The sequence below is a fragment of the Tripterygium wilfordii genome, chromosome 1 (assembly GCF_013401445.1).
Source record: "Tripterygium wilfordii isolate XIE 37 chromosome 1, ASM1340144v1, whole genome shotgun sequence".
In the NCBI taxonomy this organism is placed as follows: Eukaryota; Viridiplantae; Streptophyta; class Magnoliopsida; order Celastrales; family Celastraceae; genus Tripterygium; species Tripterygium wilfordii.
Window position 1 is genome coordinate 6,326,979 of NC_052232.1, and position 24,325 is coordinate 6,351,303.

The 24,325-nt window shown below is 37.8% G+C and overlaps 2 protein-coding genes across 5 annotated transcripts; one reads left to right on the plus strand and one right to left on the minus strand.

The window, feature by feature from the left end:
* Positions 1–216: 216 nt before the first annotated feature.
* On the minus strand, positions 217–2,601 carry LOC119999843. Of its 2 annotated transcripts, none has more exons than XM_038847620.1 (2): positions 875–2,601; positions 217–546 (listed from the first exon to the last, which is right to left on the minus strand). In XM_038847620.1, the coding sequence occupies exons 1-2, from the start codon at positions 1,953–1,955 to the stop codon at positions 509–511; spliced, it is 1,119 nt and encodes a 372-aa protein (XP_038703548.1). In that variant the 5' UTR covers positions 1,956–2,601; the 3' UTR covers positions 217–508. The 2 variants fall into 2 exon arrangements, with proteins under 2 accessions (XP_038703548.1, XP_038703540.1); XM_038847612.1 differs by having other exon boundaries at positions 281–546; positions 839–2,598.
* Positions 2,602–3,664: 1,063 nt separating this feature from the next.
* On the plus strand, positions 3,665–23,005 carry LOC119998560 (phosphoglucan, water dikinase, chloroplastic). 3 transcript variants are annotated; one of them, XM_038845909.1, is made up of 19 exons: positions 3,665–3,969; positions 4,333–4,948; positions 6,751–6,837; positions 6,914–7,045; positions 7,771–7,896; positions 7,979–8,157; positions 9,824–9,908; positions 11,980–12,129; positions 12,201–12,253; positions 14,494–14,702; positions 14,805–14,923; positions 15,204–15,274; positions 15,450–15,567; positions 19,540–19,626; positions 19,718–19,804; positions 19,899–19,975; positions 20,127–20,286; positions 20,390–20,498; positions 21,758–23,005. In XM_038845909.1, exons 1-19 carry the CDS (start codon positions 3,779–3,781, stop codon positions 22,660–22,662), a joined length of 3,561 nt encoding a protein of 1,186 aa, XP_038701837.1. In that variant the 5' UTR covers positions 3,665–3,778; the 3' UTR covers positions 22,663–23,005. The 3 variants fall into 3 exon arrangements, with proteins under 3 accessions (XP_038701837.1, XP_038701843.1, XP_038701840.1); XM_038845915.1 differs by having other exon boundaries at positions 21,772–22,317; XM_038845912.1 differs by having other exon boundaries at positions 3,829–3,969; positions 4,337–4,948.
* Positions 23,006–24,325: the final 1,320 nt, after the last annotated feature.

Below are 24,325 nucleotides of genomic sequence, written 5' to 3' on the forward strand. Positions count from 1 at the left end.
GAGCAACGCGCGCATACTAGAAGACAAGTACTCAAGAGCACAATCAGAACGGAGCGTCTTGATGCGACAACCGAACTGAGTGAAAATCATAGTGGTAAAACGGTCATACACATCAAGAATCTCAGAGCGATGCTGTAAGAGATAGACCCAAGTATAGCGAGTAAAGTCATCAATAAAGGAAACATAATAACGATAACCACAAATAGAAGGAAGAGGTGCAGGGCCCCAAATGTCTGAATGTAATAGATCAAAAACACTAGAAGTTTGGGATACACTGGGGGAAAAGGGAAGTGTTGTAGCTTTAGCAAGCTTACAACCAAGACAAGGACTCAAAGCAGAAAATGAACTACGACCGAGAGCTCCAGACAGGGAGAGACTCTTCAGTCGCGACTCAGAAATATGACCTAATCTTCTATGCCAGATATCAGGAGTTGGAGAGGCAAGACCGCAAAAGCTGGGACGCGAGGAGGGAAGGTGGAGAGACTGGAGGTGATAGAGACCACCCACTCTACGACCACTGCCAATCACCTGGCTGGTAGACGGATCCTGCACACGACAAGAAGAGGGTGTGAATAAAACATCATAGCCAAAATCACATATACCACCAACTGAAATAAGATTCATGCTCAACTGAGGAGCATGAAGAACAGAGGGTAGAGAGAGATGGCCTGAGGGCTCTGAGGTGTAATAGAGCCAGCCTGATAGACTCTCAATGGAGAACCATCAGCAGTGTAAATAGAGGGAATAGGAGGTGCGGGACGACAATCAGTCAACAGTGAGGCATCAGAGGTCATATGATGAGAGGCCCCCGAGTCAAAAATCCAAGTACTAGACATACCAGTGGCTGAGAAAGCAGAGGGTGCAGAAGTGCTACCAGTGCTGGTGGGAGCAGTCATCTGCTCAAGACGCTGCTGGAACTGCTGGAACTGCTGGAATTGCTGGAACTGCTGAATATCAATAGGAGACATAGCAGAAGCAGGAGAAGAAAGTGCAGGGGTAACAACCGCAGCAATGGGAGTGGAGGTACGACGGCCACGACCACGAGGTCCAACACGACGCTCGGGGTGAAGCTTCCAACAGTCATCCACAGTATGACCTGGCCGCTGGCAATGAGTGCAAATAGGACGACCAGATGAAGGTAAAGGAGTTGTGGGAATACCAGAGGGTGCTGCAGCAAGAACACCAGAGAAACTAGAGGGTGCTGGAGGTGGCCTAACACCACCTAGCAGGCGCAGACGAGTCTCCTCTGCAACTAACTCAGCAACTGTAGTCTCAAGACTGGGAGAGGGATCACGATGTATAAGCTGACCAACCAGAGAACCAAACTCAGGGCGGAGAGCCATCAGAAACTCATACATATGACGCATATCCCAAAAAGCCACATGAGTAGCAATATGACTGCCATCAGGGAGAAAAACCTCCAACTCACGCCAGAAACCACGCATGTGCTGATAGAACTGCTGGATAGACCTATCATCCTGACGAGCAGTAGCAGCTTGAGTAAGAAGAGAATACTGACGAGCGCCACTGCGCTCAACAAAACGAGCAGTAAGAGACCTCCAAACCACATGGGCAGATCGAGTAACCAGATCAGGTCGAAGAGAAGGGTCGAGAGACTCAATGAGATAACTGGAGACTCGATTAGTCCGAAGACTCCAAGCAGCTAAAACATCATCAGAACAATCAACTGGTGGACCATCTGTGAGATAAGATAAGAGCCCACGGCCAAACAAGGCATTACGAACCGTGGCACTCCAGGTAGGCCAATCACTAGCAGCGGTGAGCCGAAAATCAGTCGAAGTGGGAAGAAAATCCCGAGGAAGGTCAGAGGTGGTCAAACCAACAGTCGTTGAGGAGAATGAGAGTGGCGTAGCAACAGCCGAAGTTGACAGAGACTGAGTGGCAGAGGAACCAATCCCCGGCAAGGGAGGAAAATCACTGCCAAGAGTGGCCATCAACACAAACTACAATTTCATAAATCTGTAGGGACTAAACTGTAAGTTCAGAAATCTGGAGGGATCAATCTGCAATTTCAAAAAATCTAGAGGGACCAAACTGCAATTTCAGAAATATGGAGGGATCAAACTGCAATTTCAACAATCTGGAGGGACCAAACTGCAATTTCAACAATTTGGAGGGCTAAACTGCAATTTAAAAAATCTGGAGGGACCAAACTGCAATTTCAGAAATCTGGAGGGCAGAACTGCAATTTTACAAATCTGGATGAAAGAAGACAGATATACACATCGCTAACATTGAGTCAAAAGCAGATCTCTGTGTGAACGAATCACCTTGTGGCTGTAGACAGAGAGATCTCGCCGGAGAGAGTTTAAAAATCTTGTGGCTGTAGAGAAAGAGATCTCGCCAGAGAGAGAGCACCAGAACTGGGCAGAGAGGTGCAGTGGTGCACAACGATGGTGCAGCTGGACAGAGAGACAGAGAGCAGCGGAACTAGGGCGGAGAGCTGGACCAAGAGAGCTGAGAGGAGTGGCGCACGGCAGGGAGCTCGCCGGAGAAGAAGAAGAGGGCTGCCGCACAAAAAAAAATTGTAGGAAAGAAACTAGCTCGATACCATGTTAATAGAGAGATTGTGTGTGTATATTCCAAAGGAGTGTATAAGAGTATATATACAATGACATATGAGAAGACGAAACTACCCTTCAAGACTAAAATTATACACATTGCTAACAAAAAGCAAATCAATAATATCTATGCTAGAAGATATCAAGAGGGTACTGACGAGGAGATTTAGGGGCAAAAGAGTTGGTGTTAATTCATGAAAACATGAATATGGTCCATTAATCCACAACAAATTTCAACATAATGTGAATGAGAGTCATGTATGGGAGTCTCTTGAAGAATTTGCGGAAGTCAGAATTCAAGGACTAAGAATAAGTCATCCCAAAATGAAGGCCATGGTGGCTTTTGAAGAATTTGTGTTGTTTTTGGTTGTTACTTGTTATGAACTTTTGGATGATGGTTGTTAGGGGCTGGTATTTGTCCCAGAATTTGGATTTCTATTTGGGACTTAGTATGTCTGGATATCTATGAATTTGTTGTTGAATTTGAATATCTATTAGCTTGAATGTTGTTATAAGGATTGTAGCTGCAAGTTAAATTTAGGATGTTGTCTCAATTAAGGGGTCGTTCAACTGTCTTTCTTAAATTAGAGGGGTTTAATTGAACCATCACGAATACTTTAAGGGTTTCACAGAACCTAATAGAATAAGTCAATAATTAATGAAGATGATTAAACTGACATAAATTTATTTCTGACATGTGACATCTTTTTATTGGATATTTTCACATGGAATTTGATTTTAAATAAATAAAAATTACATGTTAGCAGTTAATTGTTATGTATGCCATGTTATGATGGAATAGTGCTACAAGAGTTTCTTTGAATCATCTATCGAAGTCGAGAGGCTGATGTGGCATGAAAAAAGCTCGAGAGCTGAATTGATCTTTTTTGGTAAGTCTAAGAATTTATGGGATACTTATCAAAAAAAATATGATGCTATCTAAATAAAGATGCGTATTATTTTTAAGACATTTTAAAAAATCTTTTATATTTATCTGCTCAAGTATATGCTAATTCATTCAATAAGACAAGGAAAATAATTTTTATTATTTTCATTTAAAATATAATAGCAAAATATCTTCAGATCCGTTTCTGGGATTTCTTCACGTCTACCGACTTCCATTTCCAAGGAAGCTTCAGCACATATAAGTGTGAACCAAGCGAGCACATCTTCCTTGCTTTCTTTGAAGCATTCGAATGGATTCTCTTCGTGCTTTGCACTGCTATTCGAGCCCTGCTTTCTTCCGTCAATGCCGTGGAAATCATCCGCGAAGGCTCTGTTTCTTGAATCCCGGAGTTTCATTTCCTCCTCGCAACCCGCGATTAAAAGAGCAATCAACTGCAACTGCTCGAAGAATTGTCTGTGTTGTTTCTTCTACTGAAACAAGGTATCGTATTCTTTTACTTCAGTTGAATACATGCTCTTTGGTTTCTGAGAATAGTGTGTGAAGAATAGTTGGAAAAAAAATTAGAATGAACGGTTTTATGTGTTATCTGGTAAATGAAGCCATCGAAAAGATAAGAAAAGGAAGAACACATTGTCGTAGAGCTGCACTGGCATAGATGTGAGTACAGTTGATTTGCATTGTGAGATAAAAGGTTTTTTTTCCTCTTTTAAAGCAAGTTATCTTAAGATTTCTCAGACTGCAAATCGGATTAAAGGAAAAAAAAACAATAAATGAATCAATTATAAGCTCTGTGGCCTTAATTTTGACTTCAAAAGAAGGGTGATAACACTGGTTTTGCATCAGACAGGAAGAAAAGGAGGAGAAGAACAAAATGAAATCGAAGTTGGGTCAAGGAAAGGTGCACCTTGGCGTTCGGCTAGCTCACCAAGTTGAATTTGGTGAACTTGTGGTACTTTTCGGGTCATCAAAAGAATTGGGTTCATGGAAAAAGAAGGTGCCTCTGACTTGGACAGAGAATGGATGGGTATGTGATTTGGAGTTCAAAGGGGGTGAGTCTTTTGAGTTTAAGTTTGTGATTGTTGGGAAGGACAAGAGTATGATTTGGGAAAGTGGGGATAATCGGACTTTAAAACTGCCCAGTGGAGGCAATTGTGGGATAGTTTGTCGCTGGAACATGACAGGAGAGGATTTGGAATGTTCACCTACAGTTTTGGAAGGGAATGAGGAAAAGTGGGAGGATGTGGGTGGTGATGGGTTGCAAGTTGCTGGTTCTTCTTCCCTTGAGGAGATGGAGACAAGTCCTTTTGTTGGGCAATGGCAAGGGAAGGGTGCTTCATTCATGCGATCAAATGAGCATCGGAATAGAGAAACTGAAAGAAAATGGGACACATCGGGTCTTGAGGGGCTGGCTCTACAGTTAGTTGAAGGCGATAAGAATTCTAGAAATTGGTGGAGAAAGGTAATACTGCTTGCTAATTTCGTTCTTTCTTACTTTCCAAAATCATGGAACTGAAATTTTCTTTCCGAAAATAATAGAGGTGTCAGATGCTTGTTAAATTGGGGAATGAGGTGTAGCTCTTCCATATGAACTCATGAGCCTTTCGCTACCTCATCTGGCTTTACAGCGTCCAGTAATATGCGAGCTTTTTCTGTGTTAGTTTTCTGCATTTTTTTGCTAACATTTGTAGCATGGTTACAAACATTAGCACACTTGGAAGTCCTCTTAGATTCTTTTTCTCATATAGAGTGCTTGAAACTTTTGCCTCTAATACAGGTGGAACATGCAGTAAGGAGTAGATCTTGAGATAAAAACAATAATGAAAAAAGGAGATACTTAGACTATGACTCTGAGATTTTGTCAATTGTCACATTATATAGATGCTGAAAAAGGAAGAGCTGAAAAGGAAAACCAAATACGAAAATTGATATGTCTGTAAGGCTAGAAAAATAAGGCAAGAAAAGACACAAGTAACGAAGAGAATAAGGCTAGAAAGTCACCATGCTTTTCTTGATATGCGTGAATTTCTGGTGAGAAACATTAGAAGAAGATACTTAGTATTTTAAAATAACAAAGTGGATATAGTGGCCTTGGTGAAATCACAAACATATTTTGGTCAAGGCAAAAAGCAATTAAACTTTTTTTTGAAGAAATATAGTTTAATAACCACCTCTGCCCCAATTGTTGGCATTGTACGGTGTGGTCTGGCAGCAGGTCCTGGATCTGAGTCTATAGAGTATGAAGGTCATTCTTGGACATTCTTTTTTAGACCAGATCCTCCGAATTCAGATCAGATTGGTTGCTAAAGCCTGAACCTCATTGACTTTAGACTTGCAACTACTATAGCAGGCCTCTAGGGAAGTAACTGTCCTGCTTTCATTAGTTCAACTGTACAAAACGCTGACAAAAGCAAGGAAGATGATAACAACAATTGAAAAAAATTATCAAAGACAAAGAACTAGCAGTTTTGCTTGGTGGTGTGCATTAAACCACATTTAAAACAAAGATAAATCCTATGAAATGCCCATGATGTGCTGAATGCAGAAAATCTTTGTTTGTTCACTTCCCACCCTTTTGAGGTGGTGGATTCCAATTAATTTTCTCTTGTCGATTCGGATAAGAACCCTGAATTGTTTGGGATGAAGGCTTGATGATGATGAGAAAAGTTATATGAAGTGGTAGATTTTAGTGAAAGCATGCAATATGGTTCTTGGTGTCAAATTTCAGATAACATGAGCACAAGGAGGAAGATTACATAGGAAAACTGTGAAAACCATAGACATTTCCTTCAAGTGTAGACTTCATAGAATATGCTGCTTGTACACCTGTTAAACTGCATTGTGTTTTTAGGACGTTGAAGGAGCTAATCAACGCGTCTACATGATCTTCAATTTTTTCTTTTTTGGGAGCAAGAACTAAGGATGGCATATGTATATCTTTATCCCCATGCATGCTACTTTTTGGCATAGCTAACTGTAACATTTGCAATGGAAATGATGTGTCTCTTTTGTTTAAACTTTAAACCACTATCATATGTTCTCAGTATGATGATCTCCATAGACCGAGGAACAAAAAACTTTTTTTCTAGAACCACAAGAGGAACAAGATATTTTGTTCATGTGATTCATATGATATCTCTCTCTCTCTCTCTCTGACATGTTGTTCATTTAATGTTGCAGTCTAAAAAGCAAAACACTGGTTTAAATATATATTTTTATTGGCATGTTGACATTTTTCCTATTTCTCATTACTTTTTTGAATAGCTTGAAGTTGTTCGTGAGCTATTAGTTGGAAGTCCGCAAAGTGAGGATCGTTTGGAGGCTCTCATATATTCTGCTATCTATCTGAAGGTTTTGTCTACATTGTTGGCTTGCTTCTTTTGTGCTTTATTTGTCCATTCCTGTGTTCACTCTCCTTCATATGCAGTGGATAAACACAGGGCAAATTCCTTGCTTTGAAGATGGAGGTCATCACAGACCAAATAGGCATGCTGAGATTTCCCGGCTTATATTCCGTGAACTGGAAAGAATTTCCTCGAGTAAAGATACTTCACCTCAGGTTAGCTAATATCTGCTTAATTTTTTTTTCATCTCAGGCCACCTTTGATTTTTTGACTGTTTACTAGTAGTTAAATTTTTAGCACTCTATGCTTTTTATTAACAGCTGTACGATTTGAAATTACATATTTTCCTTTTGAAGATTGTTCTATTACTTTCAGTAAATTTTTTTGTAGATGTATTAAGATTCATTTTTTGCCTTTCTTGGTCACCCTGATGAGTCATATGTATTGTAATTATGTATTTTATGGTGCAAAAGTTGAGTCTAATATACTTTCAGCTGTAGAAAACATGGCTTTGCTATTGGCAAGTTGATTTTTGGTCTAAACTTACATGCGATGTTCATGTTCCTGATACCTCAACTTGCATAGAGATTAAATGAGTTCCACTCTTTTATGATGTTTTTGTATGTTAAGTAATCAAAATTCTTGGCCTAGCTGTAGCATACTACTTCGAACTTGAACTGGTAAGGCGCAAGGTTTGAGTCCTCTCTCACGCTAATAATTAAAAAAAGTCTTATCAGAAAAAAAGCACAGTTATAGGAAACAGGTGTCACATGCCGAAGCTGCAGAGTAGAAGAAGTATGCATACTCAGTATTCTAATTGTATGTATAACTGTTGTGTGTGCTTCTGTCTTCCATATTGTTTTTTATAATTTATTTCCTACGAGTCATCTAACCATTGCTTATCTCAGTAATTGTTTTCCCTTTTTGATTTGATGTTTAGGAAATACTTGTTATTCGCAAGATCCATCCATGTTTGCCATCCTTTAAAGCGGAATTTACAGCATCTGTTCCATTAACTCGAATTAGAGATATTGCACATCGGAATGATTTACCTCATGACCTCAAGGTTATATTTTGCTGGGAACTTTGTGGGTTGCTTTTACTGTAGGTAAGCAAGTTTCATAATAGTTTTTCATTTTTCAATCCAGCAAGAAATCAAGCATACGATACAAAACAAGCTTCATCGTAATGCTGGCCCAGAAGACTTAGTAGCCACAGAAGCAATGCTTGCAAGAATTACGAAAACCCCTGGAGAATATGGCGAAGCATTTATTGAGCAATTCAAGATATTTCATCATGAGCTCAAAGATTTCTTCAATGCAGGAAGGTTATTACATAAAAAACATATCATAACATTCTAATTTCTGATACTGGTCGGGTTCAGTAGTTGTCATTCTCATTCTTCATTTCATTCTTTCTGTTAAATATCCTCAATTTATTTGTAATATTAGTGGATAAGTTCTATTGTGGAACATATTATGAATTGGGAGCAGTGTTGACATAAGCTACTTTACATATGATCAATTAACCTCACTCTGATTTATAAAGGAAATATTTTTCTCATAATCTTTTTTTAACTTCCGATGTCCCTTTTAATCATGAAATTGCATTTCCCTCTTTCTCATCTTTATAAAGTTTAATTGCCGAATGCTCTTGCTACTTTCTTTTTTCTGTAATAACAAAGACAGGATAGATTCCTCTCTTTTTTGGCATAGGAGAGGTAGTTGGGCAAGGATAGGGCCCTTTTCCCTATTAGAAAGTCTGTTTTTAATGCTGTGGAAACTACTGAAATTTTCCTCCCCAATTCTCATTTAAAACAAAAGTGTCCTATGTGTGGAGGGCAGTTAGCTCACCAGCTTCACAATAAATTTAAATGCGTGAAATGAATGTGGCATAATGCCTTCAACACATTTTACTTCGGGAACTGTTCTTATTTTACCAGTTTTCAATGCTAATATGTCATGTGGATTTGCAAAAAGTTTTACTTGTTCATTTGGCATGTCTTCTTGGACCTGGTGAGAGCAATAACTAATGATTCTTTTTGGAAAATTTGACTAGGTAATGATAATCTAACTAATGTTCTGGGTTTTATTTTGGCAGTTTATACCCTTTTTTCTTACTAATAGTCTTTGGAGTTATGTGTCACTTTGTGATTGGGATTCTGTTGTTTGTTGATCTTTTTCTCTCTTTTTTTTTCCTGCTCAACAATCAATTCTTATGCTTGCTCTGCTCTGTGTCATAGTCCTGTAGGTAATCTTGTGCGGAAGAAAATTCTGATGTCTAATTTACGTGGTGCAACCAATCAATAATATTAACAGATTTTAACTCTTGCAGTGTACCTAAGAAAGTGGGCAAAAAAGGGTAGAGAAGTAGAGTGCCGTTTTAGGTTTCAAATTGTTGTCAACCTTAAATTACTAAGTGATGCCCATGCTATTTCACTGAGACACCATATTTTCTAATTGAAACAACAATACTTTGATTCTTGTAAAAGATTGGAAAAAGGGGAAAAAGATAGGTTGCAGTGGAAGAAGTTGATGAACAGTAACATTTTCCTTCTCAACTGAGTTAAGATTAATCCATCCTTCATTTTACAGCTTTACAAGTATCTGGAATTTGGTTTCACTCTTGAGGTTTACTTTTTCTTTTCTTGCACATTCTTGACTTTGTTGCCTCTTCAATGTAATTCTACTGTATGATTTAGTAACTCCTGCAATAGATGTTGGCATGTTGCAGAACACCCAGTAAACTGTAATGTTGTGAGAATGATTTCATGTTACTGAAATGTACCCTGTAACTTCCCTTGTTGGCACATTCTTGGTGCCCGGAATAAACTTTTTGACTTTAGACAATTTAAACTACTTTCTTTAAATTTTAAGTCTCTACATCTTTTACTTTAGATGAAGATTTGAACTTTGTGTTGTTTTCAGGATTCGGTGAGTGGACTAATTTAGGATTTGGTTTGTAAGTTGATTCATGATTGTTTGGTCTTGCAGCCTTGCGGAACAACTTCAATCAATTAAAGAGTCGTTGGATGAACAGGGCCTTTCAGTTCTTGCGTTGTTCCTTGAGTGCAAAAAGGTAGGCATACTCTCTATTTTTGATTTCCATTTCTTGACCATTGTTATGAACTTTATGAACTGCCCTATCATTCTTGTGTAAAAAGTAATTTAATAAAGCAATGACAGCTTGAATGTTCCAAGCTTTATGCATGTTGGTAGGTCTACCATTGAGACCTACCATTGATGGCTGACCGTTATAGGTAGCTGTTTCTCTTTGTTAGTATGGTATTATCATTTTTAGATTGTCTTCACCTAATTTTTGTTTCAGATACAGGAAACTTATTGGCTCATGTGGTCTTTACTTTGGAATTAGTGGTTGGATAAGCAAAAAAAGGCGTCTTTTTTAATTGTCACTATTTTCTTTCCTCTTGTTTTTGTGGATGATCTTGAATAATAGAGAACATGTTTTGAAACCCATAATGTAAAACATGTAAGCTTGAATTAATGGAGCGCATATACGTATTGCAACGAAGATTTGAATCCCATGTTTATTTTCTAGTTATATTTCCTATGCTAAACCTATATGTAGTCAGTCCAATTAATGTTGTCCTTTTTGGTTTGTCGATTCTCAAAATAATGATTCGAGTTATAGTTCAAAACACATAAAGTTAGTTAAGATGTTAATGTTTGTGGCTTTCATATTTTGTGGATAATTTCATACCACATTCGAAAAAAATATTAAAAGGTGAACAACTCTTGTGCACAAGACTCCCCTAGGGAGCAGGGTCGGGGACAAGCAAAATGTATGTAGCCTTCCCATGCATAATATGCGAAGAGGCTGTTTCTGGGATTTGAATTTAGAGTTAATTTATATAATTTATTTAGAGTTAATTTATAAATTCAAATAAATTAGTGGTCATGTCAAATTGCTATAGCAACTAATAAAGCTACTAATAATTTGAGTAATTACAAATAATTGGTTGAGATTTGTCTAATGAAGGTTTTAAACTGAATTATTAGGTTAAATTTAGGGAAAAGTATTGTAGAAGCCCCTCTTATTTGCAAAACGGGTCGATTGAGCTCTCTTACTTTTTTTTGGGTCATTCAAGCCCCTATACAGGCTATACTTTAAAAGAATGGGTTCTGTTAGCCCTTTATCAGACTTACGTTAAAAAAGACGTTGATTTGGCAAAAAAAGTAAGAGGGCTCAATCGACCCGTTTTGCAAAGAAGCGGGGCTTCTACAACACTTTTCCCTTAAGTTTAAGATAATCTTTTGTATACTGCGTATAAATCATTTGAATTTTTTTTGAGAATTTTACATAGATTAGTTACAGGCGAACATGTGGCTTAGTGGTAGAGTTCCAGGGGTGCAACCTAGAGGTCATATGTTCAATTCTTGGAAACTACCTCAAGAAATTTACATAGATTAGTTACAGGCAAACATGTGACCCTATGGTAGAGTTGCAGGAGTGCGACCTAGAGTTCACATGTTCAATTCCTAGAAACAGCCTCAATAGAAAGTCTATGTACATCTTGCCTGTCCCTGACCTTGTCTATTGCGGGAGCATTGTGCTGTGTTGTATACCTTTACCATTTACATAGATTAGTTGAAAGATGCTAAACTAGGAATAAACTAGTGCTTTCTTATTCTTTTGCTAAATATAGTGTATATTCAGTTATCCACGTTCATTTGATATGAAAGGTTGGAATTATTATGCTTTTTTCGAATGTCTAAGGTATTATGTTGGGAAAGGCATCAAGGCGGTGCCATGTAAAACACAAGATTATCTAAAGAATGAAGATTCAATTACATGAAATCCTGGCATTTTCACTGTGGTAAAAACTAGTGTTTTTGTTCATCAATCTTGTATTGGCAACCATGCGGATCATAGTACAGAATTATGATGCTTATATACACTATTTGCAAATCAAATAATGTAATAGTATTTTCACAGTATTTGAAAATCAAATAGCGTAATCATTTGCTGGTTTTATCATGTCTACTTTAAGTTAATTTTTTTTTAATTTTTTTTTTTAAAATTTTATAAATTGGCTTCAAAATTAATTGTGATACCTAAAATGTTGATATTTGGACTCAGTTTGGTTATGCTTCTTAAATTTTGATTTCATATGTGATATTGTTTTCAGAGTCTGGATGCTTCCGTAAAAACTACCGACATCTTGGAAATTATGAAGACGACATGTTCTCTGAATGCTCTGAGAGAGATGATTGTAAGGGGTCTTGAAAGTGGACTTAGAAATGATGCTTCTGATTCTGCAATAGCTATGCGTCAAAAGGTAAGATCTGTTTGTAGAATCTTATACCTCAACTTCAAATGACATTTTGGAATGGATGATTCTGTTCACAGTGGCGACTTTGTGAAATTGGCCTTGAAGACTATCTGTTCGTTCTATTAAGCAGGTATGAGTAATTTACTATGACCACTTTTTTCCTGTGATTAATCTTTAGCCGGGAAGCAGTTACTTGAAATAACCTGGCCTTTACTTTACATATTGTTAAAAACCTGAAGCTAATTCATTAAGTGGAACTTCTTATTTCTTTATCCTTATTGACTTGCACCACTTAAGACTGTCATGATGGGGAACTTGTTATCTATTTTGAAAATTTCCGGTAAACATATTTATGGTGGTTGCTGTTTATCATTTTAAGCAGTTTCTACCTTCACAAATAACAAACTTGAAGTTACTTTCTTGGCTCTTGTAAATCAGAAGAAAACCATTTAAAGTTGGCTGAGGGAATGGCATAAAGGTTTTTCATTTTCCTTTTTGATTCTGAAAAATCACAAGTAAGAAAATAGCATAGAAGTTCTTCATTCACATACTTTTATCTGCCTATTCTGTACTTTAAGAAGGCAGTTAATCTTGGCTAAATTCTAGTTTCAAAACTAAGGGTGTGTTTGGAAATGCTTTTGCTTTTTTGTTTCCAAAAACTGATTTTAAGTTTAGATTTTGAAAACAATTTTAAAAATAATGATGAAAACATAATTCATTTGGTAGAGGATTTTGCACGGAAAAAGAAGAAAGAAGAAAGTGGAAAGAATTTTAGAAAACATCAAATACTAGTTTTAGTTTTTAAAAACCAAAAATGGTTTTCAGTTTTACAGAATAATTTCTAAAAACATCCACCCAAACGTATTTTCCATCCCATTTGAATTTTCAAAAACAGAAAACAATTTTGAAAACTGTAACCAAACAGGCCCTAAGTTCTTGCATGTTTTTCTGTGTATTAGAAGCTGTTGTATGGCAATATTCTTGATTTCATATTTTGTGTCCACAGATCATGAAGCACAACTTTTATTTCCCTTCTATAGTTATCCTTGTTTATTGAAGTAAGTATTCGATAAGTGATGATTGAAATGTTGCAATATTGCAATCATATTGACTATTGAGACATAAGCGTGATGCCTTTAGGTTGTTTATATTGTTGTCTTCGACATAGATGATCACTATGCTTGTAAAAAGTTCTATAAGAGTTATTGCAATGGCACTGGTTGTAGTGTGGTTGCAAATTTCCTTATTAAACTCATCTTAAGCGAAGTCTCAGCTGCGTCCTTAAATATTCACTTGGAGGTACTGCAAAGATTTGACTAAGTAAATAGGTAAACAACTCTCGTCCACAAGGCTCCTGTAGTGGGCGGGGTTGGGGACATGTAGGATGTATGCACGGGGTTGGGGACATGCAGGATGTATGTAGACCTGACCCCACATAATATGATAGAGACTAATTTTAGGGATTGAGCTTGTAACCTCTAGGTTACACCCCTGCAACTCCACCATTGAGCCACATGTTCACTTGTTAAAAAGGTAAACAACTCACATGAACAAGGCTCCTACTGGAGAGATTGTTTATAAGAATTGAACATGTGACCCCTAGGTTGCACCCCTGCAATTCTAACACTAGGCCACATGTTCGATGTAAAAAGGTAAACAACTCATTTGTACAAGGCTCCTGCAGTGAGAGGGGTCGGAGACAGACTGGATGTATGCAAGCCTTACCCCTACATATTATGTTGAGAGACTATTTCCAAGAATTGAACCTGCGATCTCTAGGTCGCACCCCTACAACTCTACCACTGGGCCACAAAAGTAATAAACTAATAATATTACCTAAGTCCTAGATGCTCGTTTCCTGCATTGCAGCCATCCATACGATATATTTCTATGGCTTTTCGCTGTATTATTATATATCGTTATAATTGTCCGTGGCTTCGTGCTTAGTATCTCTTGCTCGTTGAATGCAAAATTGTGGGTGATCTGACAGGAAAATCTGTCATAGAAGTATTAAGAATTTTGTGTAGTGTGGGGGAAGTTGTCTTGTGAGTCTGGTAAAACTTTTACGCCTGAATTCTAGCTCAAGCATCAGTGGTGCTATGTCATATCAAGTTATCTGGTACTTTGCTTGTGTTAATTACAGCTCTTATTAACTGGAAAAGGAATGCCAGGGTCAGAGTACTATGGCCAGCTCTATTGTCAAAACAATAAAACTTTTTCCTAGCAAGTGTTCCTGTTTATGTACCTATTCTTAACCTGCATCATTCTTAGCATTTTAGACCTATTTAATTTTTTAACTGTTGATTTCACTTTATAACTCATTACAGTTTTTGAATTAGTGAATAATTTATTTGCTTTTATTCCAAATAGATTCCTAAATGGTCTAGAAGCAATTGGAGGGCCTCAGAGTCTTGCAGAGCATGTGGAATCAAATAATGTAAGCTCTTGGAATGATCCGCTTGGGGCCTTAGTTGTTGGTGTTTATCAGCTGGGTTTGTCGGGTTGGAAGCCAGAAGAATGCAATGCTATTAAAAATGAGATTCTTGCATGGAAAGAAAAAGGCCTCTTTCAAGCAGAAGGTACTTTTCTAATCTCCGTCTCATGTTGTTGTAGTCTAGTGGAGTGCCTATGCATGCATAGAGCTTGTCTTATTTTGATCCCGTTACTTTCTCTCCATGAAGGAAGTGAAAGTGGAAAGGTAGTATGGGCATTAAGGCTCAAAGCTACCCTAGATAGAGCAAGGAGGCTAACGGAGGAGTATTCCGAAGAACTTCTTCAAATATTTCCTCAACGAGTGCAGGTAATAAAATTTGTTTCCACTTTGAATAAGCATGTAAGTTAGGTAGGACTCTGTTGTGATGATCGATTAGCTGGATACTACTAATATTTTCTTGCGCTGAAAGTGTTCTCATGTGCTCGTAAATAGTCCTGTAAGGTAATCAAGACAGTAAAGCTTTTTTGGCCTTTTCAGCCTCACAGTACCCACCTAATAATTCATGTTTATCAGGGATATCATGCCAAATTGGTATCAGGTAATATAACCTGGAATCAGACTACTAACTGCAACCTGGCTCTTACAGGTGCTAGGGAATGCACTTGGGATTCCTGAGAACAGTGTGAGGACATATGCCGAAGCTGAGATTCGTGCTGGGTATGTGAAATTATATTTTTTAAGTGATGAAAACTCCATGCTGTTTTAGGTTAATACAAGATTCCTCTTCAAAAAAAATTATGTCAAACTTTACTGGTTCTCAAGTCATATAAATATCCTACTTGATATTGAGATACTTGTATCTATCCTTTAACCATGAAATTTTCACATGTAGGGTAATTTTTCAGGTTTCAAAACTCTGTACCCTTCTTCTGAAAGCTGTAAGAAGTACAATTGGTTCTCAGGGCTGGGATGTTCTTGTTCCAGGGACTGCTGTTGGAACACTAATTCAGGTACTGTCAATCATTTTAAGTGAAAGTCTGACAAAATTATTGTAATCGCAATGCTATTTTTTGGCAAAATATTTGATTATGTACTTAAACTATCAACGTTTTCTCGATTCTATCCTTAAACTTTGAAATTTCTCATTTTTATCCTTATAGTTTTATATACCTACCCATTTATGCCCCTCGTCAAACTTCAAGTCACAACCTCAACGGAAATTTCTGACGTGGCTTCCCCCCTCTGGCGATCTGTACACATGATGGGCCAATTTAATTAAAAATTAATTTATTGAATTTGCACATCATCATCATCAACTGAGCCTTTATCCCAAAAGTTTGGGGTCGATTACATGAGTCTATGAGAACATCGTTGGGAATCCACCACGTGTCTTTGTTTTATCCATTCATTTCCCATTCATTTCTATCATGGATCATACATTCATCAATTCCTATTAAATTCATATAATTTCTTACTACTTCAAGCCATGTGTTTTTAGGTCTTTCTCGCCACCTCCTACTCTCTCATAGACAAGTTCTCTCATTCCTCCTCACCGCCGCACCACTATCTCCACATTGAACATGTTCACATCATCTTAAACGATTTTCTTGCAACTTATCTTCAATAGGTGCTACTCCTGTCTTAGATCTAACAATCTCATTTATTGCACATGTAAATAAAAAAAAAATTACACGCGTAAATTTACTTGTATTTTTTAATATTTTTAATCAGCTTAGTAAATCAGTCTTCTTCACTTTCAATAAACTCAAAAATGTCCTCTGTCGCCACCACCACCGTCCTTCTCCTCCTCCTCCTAACCACCGACACCATCACTCAAGAAATCTCTCACATCGACCTTCCTCCCTCACAACATCTGTTCTCTTATCTCCTCTATCCTCTCTCTCTTCACATCCGCCTCGTCTGCCCCACCTTTCTTCCCAACTCTTGTTCCCTCCTCTCCTCATTCCTCTCCGCCGCCCATATCTCTGATCGCTTCTATCTCATATCCTCCAACCCTGACAGGACCAGGAGCTGCTCCAGCCTCAAACCATGGGATGCCGCTCTATGCTTGCCCCATGAAGATTCCAACCACCACCGTCATAGCCCACTGCCTATGGATGTGTTCAGCTTCTCCCACCAACACCACTGCTGCTACCCAAATCCAACCCCCACCATCACCGCTTATTGTTGTTCTAGCCACCGTTATGCCCAACAAAAACACCACCATCCACCAACACAACCACAACCACGACCACGACACACATGTCCAGTACTCAAAAACCATTGTCTCTCTTCAAGCCCACTTCTGTGGCTTTTTGTTTCTCGTTCGCAGATCAAGAACCCTAGGCAACCAATTCTCGCAAATCCTGTGTCTCTATTGAGATCCATTTCAATTTGGAGGTTGTTTATCAACCTATGCCTAATCCTGGCCTCACTTTGCGCTCCTGTACACGTACACCAGTGGCAGCTTCATTTTTTCTAACTCACAACCCTTCCTTTACTTTGTGCTCCGGGAGCAATCACTTGTGATTTTGGGTTTGATCCATGTGGGTACTTGAATAATGATTTAGGGATTTCCAAACTGAGATAGTTTTTTATTTTCTTTTTCATTTTACAGGTGTAAAATCAAGTAATTTAAGATTTTTTTTTTCATTTTACAGTAAAATAAAAGTAATTTAATAGATTTTTTTTAATTAAATCTCCATGTCATCAGACATGTGTACAAGGTCGCCGGAGGGGGGAAGTCACGTTAGAAATTTCCGTGGGATTGTAACTGGAAGTTTGACTCGGGATAGAAATGGGTAGTAAATGAAACTTATGGATAGAAACGAGAAATTTCAAATTTTAAGGGTTAGATCGAGAAAAGTTGATAGTTTAAGGAGAGAATCAAATATTTTGCCCTCTTTTTTGTAGTCAGGTTTATTTCGGTTAGAATTGTTCTTGAGGTCTTAGAGTTATTTTTGAAGTTTGAGTTGGAATTGGTAAATGATAAATGGAGCTTTTAATTGAGATGGTGAAAAATGATTAGAATTATGCAAAACGAGAATCCATCACATGAGTTCTTCTCCATTCACTCCTACAAAATTTCTCATTTCAATTAATGTTCATATAGTTCGCAAAAATTTATCTTGGCTTCTTAACCGTCCTTTCTCGGGCTTGGGACCGGTTGAGCCACCAGGTGGAGTTGTGGGCATCTCTGAATTTTCTACGAATAGTTAAAAAAAAAGAAAGAATTACTTGTGTAAGCTGAATTTATTGATTCTCTCATTCTAGGAAGCACGAACACTTCCCAAAGGATGTCGTACCGGTGTCGGACACCGACACTACATGGACACGCCCGAACACATGTCATGGCCGTGTCACTTTTTTTGGTTCTTTTTTAAAAAGAGACACGGCTTGACACGGTTTGGACACATTTTTTGGAGAGGAGGCGGCGGACAACTTACCTTTTCCTTAGCTAGAAAACAAGAGCAAAAGAGGCTAATTAAATGAACTGACACCAGTACACCCTTACTTAGCTACTACTGTACTATTTCCCACCCACCGTTGATTCAGACGCATGTCTAAGTTCCAATCTCATGGGGTCCACCTTGAAAGCCTTTTTGTCCATATGTCTTCATGATTATATACATAATAAACCACCAAGTAAGCCCGTGCAAACACCAAAAAAAGTTCAATTATTTTTTTATTTGTTTTCTCTTTTATAATTTGGAAAACAAAAATGAGAAAAATGTATTTTTTGGGTTCGAATGTATATTATTGAAGTCACGTATTATCCTATTCAAAAATATTTGTTTATGCTAATTTTTTATAGATATATTTATATATGCATGTCCTTGCCGTGTCTGTGTCCTGTAAATTTTGAAATGAATTCCCGTGTTGGGAGTGTCCGTGTCATGTCCCGTGTTTGTGCTTCCTAGATCTCATTAGATATACACTTCCTTGGTACTGGGTGAAGGTACAATGCGACAACCCTCTCACTATATCTGGTATTTCCATCCCGTCTACCTCCGATTCAGGAGACGTTATTTTTTATCCAACTTTTCTTCTACATTACATTATCGAAAAATCATTTCCAGTTTTTTCCATCACCGTCTATTGACTATATGATTAAAATGTGACCTGAGACTGTCCCTTCTTTGTTTTCTCCCTGTAAATGTCCCACTGTTAAAAATTTTAAAAAAAGAAAGAAAAAAAGAAGAAGATAGACAACTCCCATGCATAAGACTTCCGTATTGGGCAGGTCAGGGACGCAGACCTTACCTCTGTATGTGTCCCAATGAGCTGTGCTAAAAGAAATGGACTTACATATGGGAAGAAAAGGTTGCAATGATGTGGAGTAGCCTAAAGATTGCTGCAGTCACAAGGAAAATCCACTGAAATGTTAGTCAGAAGTGGGTTAATTGTGAGCTGTAAAAGTCACAAGGACTGAAAGGTGATTTAAGAAATGTTTGTTGGCGAGGATAAATTACTCTCTCAAAGTTCTGAAGCTTGCCTTTCGGCTTTCGTAGAAGATTTGACAAAAAGGCAATCTTGGCTCAGCACTGCTGCTCTTGCGTGGCGAGGTCCCTAATCTTTGTGTTGTTTCGTTGTTGAGGAGGATGCCCCTTTCGATCTATCTCATGAGTGAAATTCATTGTTGAAGATCATTAATGTTCTTTTTTCCTACCTTTTTTGTTTGTTTTGTCAATATGCTATGATTGCTATCAAATGAAATAATGAAAGGATTTTGAGTTAAGGCAATGAATATTTAATTAATTTCCACTGCCTGTTAGTTTAAGTTTTCAATCAGACTTCTGCATGAGAGCCTAGTTTAATGAATTCTATCATTTTGTTGAATTCTGTTATTCATAAATTCCTAGTATGACTTTTCACTGGAAGTTTATGAGATTAATCGTGTTAACTTCCGTTTGTTGCTATAAATATATAAATATAGGATGGCTCGCTGGTAGCTTCTTATACTCATTTACTTTTGAGTTCAGGTTGATAGAATTGTCCCTGGATCACTTCCATCATCTGTAGAAGGACCTATTGTTCTTGTGGTCAACAAAGCTGATGGAGATGAAGAGGTGTGATCTCTTGTCACATGTTGTTTTTGTGATAGATTGAAACAAATAATTCATATTTTTTACTAGATTCTATATGTAATATGTTTTGCAGGTAACAGCTGCTGGTGGTCACATAGTGGGAGTTATACTTCTTCAGGAGTTGCCTCACTTATCTCATCTTGGTGTTAGGACCCGTCAAGCAAGTTTCTGCTCTAGGCTCCCAATTTAGAAGATGTCATAGACTTGTGGATATAGACATGCTAATTGTTCAAAATTTATCTGGATTTATGCAGGAGAAGGTAGTCTTTGTGACATGTGAAGACAACGATAGAGTTGCTGATGTACAGAGACTAAGTGGAAAATGTGTGAGGTCTGCATTCCTCCTGTTCTAGGATCTATTTTGTTGTTCAACATCGACTTCTCGGAAGTCCATTGATGTTGATTTAGATATATCTATCCTGTTATCAGATGCTACTGCCTTTTCTTTTTCATGTTGCCTTAGCCCATGCAAAATTCTGTAGGTTAGAAGCATCCTCAACAGGGGTGAATATAATTCCATCAGCATCAGAATATGTAGAAGGCATTTTTTCCACAAAAGATCTTTCAGATAGTTCATCTTCTGTTGAAGCACCTAAACCACATAATCCATCCTGGCCTCCCAGTAATGCCCCCTCCAATCTGGTAAAATTATGTGCTTCTGCTTACTAAAAACTCGTATAGTTGAGACCATTATATGACTATTTTCAATAAGTTTGCAAATTTTTATTTTGTGTATGTTGATCAGGATGTTTCTGCTGGGATAGTACTGCTGGCTGATGCAGATGTGCTAACTTCAGGAGCAAAGGCTGCTGCATGTGGGCGTTTAGCTTCTTTGGCAACAGTTTCTGATAAAGGTGTCAGCCTTTTCTCTTCCTGTGTTAAAATCTTAAATTTCCTCTTCATAGAATATCTTTTCCAACTTACCAAAAAAAATTGTGTTTGATGTGCATTATCATTCATCCATTATACTGAAGTTTCTGATGTCCACAAGAATATGATAAATCGTCAAAGATTCTGAAAAATAATCTGGCACTTTACAATAATGATAGCTAAATTTCCATTCTTTTGTATACTGCACGCTTTGATCTTTAAATGCAAAGCTTAAATTACTATCCTCTTTGTTTAATTCAATCTGTTGTGCTAGTTTTGTAATAATTCTGTGTTACTTTATTTATGATGTTTTTAGTGAAACTCTGAATAATTCTCTGGGATTGAAAGAAGTTTAGAGTTTATATTACTTTTCAATTCTCACTAATAGAACTTTACTTACCAAAAAAAAGTTTAGCTTACTTTTTCTACTTTATGATCTTTATGATATTGATTTGTGTTAAGTTCTGACTTATTCTGAGAATTCTGAATACTTTTAAGCTGTGACGGAAGAGAACTTTGGGGTTCCTACAAAATCGGTACTTTTGGGTTCTAATACCTTCTGGTGCAGCTTTGATCAAGGTGGTTTAACGGTGATTGCTAGCATCTAGGTTTTATCCTACAAATTGGGTCCAATGTTCCCTACGGTAGAGAGGCTCGACATTGTTTGAAAAACAAATTACAGTCTAAGAAAAAGTAGTAATTAGAACTGCTTTATTTCCAGAATCATATTCATCTACCAACTATAAGTGGCCTCATTTGTGGCAATGATTTGAAACCGTAACAGACGTCATTTGTGACATTATTTGACATCTTTGGTCCTATTCAAAGTAGTTTGACTTTTAGTGTGTTTGTAGATATGATATAATCGTCCACAACATCTTTCAACTTTTGGAGCAATTCCCAGGTTTTGCTGTGGCCTCACTTGTGAGTTGTAAGACTGATTTAAATTGTAACAGATGTTATTTGTGACATTATTTGACATCTTTGAGTTCTTTGATGATGGTCTTGTAATCTTGTTCAAAGTAGTTTCACTTTTTTGTGTTAGCAGATGTGATGTGATAAGGTCAGTCCATTATGAGTCATTCTTCAGAATTTTTTTTTGATAAGCATCATTCTTCAGAAATTACAACACAAAGAGAATAATTATAGATTTTTTTAAAAAAAAAATCTTAAATATCTTAAATTGCACATTTCATTAAATTAGATTTTTGCGTAAGCTAATTGATTGACTATGAATTGACAGTTTACAGTGACCAGGGAGTGCCAGCTTCGTTTCGTGTCCCTGCGGGTGTGGTTATACCTTTTGGATCTATGGAACAGGCACTAGAGAGAAGCAAATCCATGGATATATTCACGTCTTTTCTGAAAAAGATAGAAACAGCTGGACTGGAAGGTGGTGAACTTGACAAATTATGCAGTCAACTCCAAGAGTTGATCTCTTCCCTTCTACTTCCAAACGACATCATTGACAGCATAGCAAGAAAGTTTCCTGACAATGCACGCCTTATCGTGCGTTCAAGTGCTAATGTAGAGGACTTGGCTGGAATGTCTGCGGCTGGACTTTATGAATCAATCCCTAACGTTAGCCCTTCAAATCCAGAGATTTTTGCAAAATCTGTGAGCCAAGTGTGGGCTTCACTGTACACTCGTAGAGCAGTTTTAAGCCGTCGAGCTGCTGCTGTGCCTCAGAAGGATGCTGCAATGGCAGTTTTGGTTCAAGAAATGCTTTCACCAGACCTCTCATTTGTGCTTCACACGCTCAGCCCAACAGACCATGACAATAACTCTGTTGAGGCTGAGATTGCCCCTGGGCTTGGTGAAACCCTAGCTTCAGGCACTCGGGGTACACCCTGGCGTCTTTCTTCCGGAAAGTTTGATGGGCTTGTGCGAACATTAGCATTTGCGAATTTCAGTGAAGAGTTGCTAGTATCTGGTTCAGGTCCTGCTGACGGAGAAGTAATGCGTTTGACAGTAGACTACAGCAAGAAACCGCTTACTGTAGACCCGATATTCAGACGCCAGCTTGGTCAGCGCCTGTGTGCTGTTGGTTTTTTCCTAGAGAGGAAATTTGGCTGTCCACAGGACATAGAGGGATGTGTAGTTGGCAAAGACATCTTTATAGTCCAGACACGTCCACAACCCCAGTAAAAGCTTCCTGAATCACTGCTCTTTCAAGATGAATGAATGAACCTTTTTTAAATGTCAGCATTAGCTGCAGATCCAAATTCGCCCGAATATGTTTACACGTTGCCTTCGGCTTGAAGATGAATTTCCGCAGTCGTTTCAAAGAGAATATATTGTTGTACGTGCATTATAGACTAAATATATAGTCCGATAGATTGCTTTAAGCCAGTACTTGTGAGGGAAGCCCCCCTTGGTGCCATACTTTTTAGTAGAGCTCCGATGTTTTACTTTGGGTTGTAAAAATACCAGTGAGCCCTATTTGGTTATAAAGATGGAAATAAGGCTTAATGAGGGTACATCAACTTAATCACCATAAGAGTTCAAATGTTTGGAAGTTACACTTGGCTACGCATATTTGTTAAAAATTAAAATTTGTTTGTTAATGGGTATTACATGGTCTCTAGGCCAGTGTTCGTAATGCTTGCATTATTTTTCTGTCCTAGTTGATCCTGATTCGGCATTAAAAGTACATTGATTTTTCCCCAATAACCAAATATTTTTACCTAGGAATACTGCATATTTGATTCTAGTATGAATAAAAATGCTAGTTCTTACTATTCATATTTTATGATATGAATATACCACACCAATTCGTTATGTTCTCCATATTTCCTCCTGACATTCAACTTGAAGCGGATCAACAATTTGGCCAGCCATAAATACAGTAAAGCCCGAGCAAGTCGAGAGCTTTACAAAGATTGTTAAGCAGCCTAAACATTCACAAGCATTTTCTAGAATCCTTGTGTCGTTGAAAATTGTATGCCGCATCCATACATAGATCTTTTGTAGTTGATATATAGATTATTCCAACAAAAATGACCACTACTACGAATGAGAAAAAGATGGTCAAGCCAGGTGCTTGTCAAGAATAACCATCCTTTGCATCTCCCCCCCTAAATGAGTTGAACAGGAAGTATGCATGACAAATTATCCGACTCGAGCATGCCTACACTTGTAAGAGTATATCTAAATACCTACTAGTCTACTACGTGGTGGTAATGCCTTACATAGCGTTAGCCTGTGCCATCATACCAAAATATATGGATAGTTCATTGGTCTAGAAAACTGTACATGCATGTAACTGAAAGTGAAGTAAACATCTAAAACGATGTCGCATGGAATATAACAAAGTAACCTATAGTCTTATCAGTAACCCAAAAGACTCGGGACCAAAAAAAGATAATCTAATGGTATTATTGTGACGCAAGAGATTGTTCATTCCATGCGTCGTAAGACAGGGAAAAGAGCTTTCTTAGCCATTAAAGTAGATCTCGCGAAAGCGTATGATCGTTTGAAGTGGCCTTTCATTCAGGACACATTGAAGTTGTTTGGTTTTCGACCTCAGTTGATTAAAACTATTATGAAATGTGTTAGTTCTTCTTCTATGCAAGTTTGTTGGAATGGGGATTTATCTGAGAAGTTTGTTCTATCTCGGGGAGTTCGTCAAGGGGACCCTCTCTCGCCTTATTTATTTGTTTTATGCATGGAACATCTTTCTCTTCTTATTGAGTCTGCTGTTGGGGGGTATTTGGAAGCCAATTTATCTATCTCGAAAGGGTCCTAAAATCTCTCCCCTTTTCTTTGCAGATGATTTATTGTTGTTTGCTGAGGCTTCTTTTGATCAAGT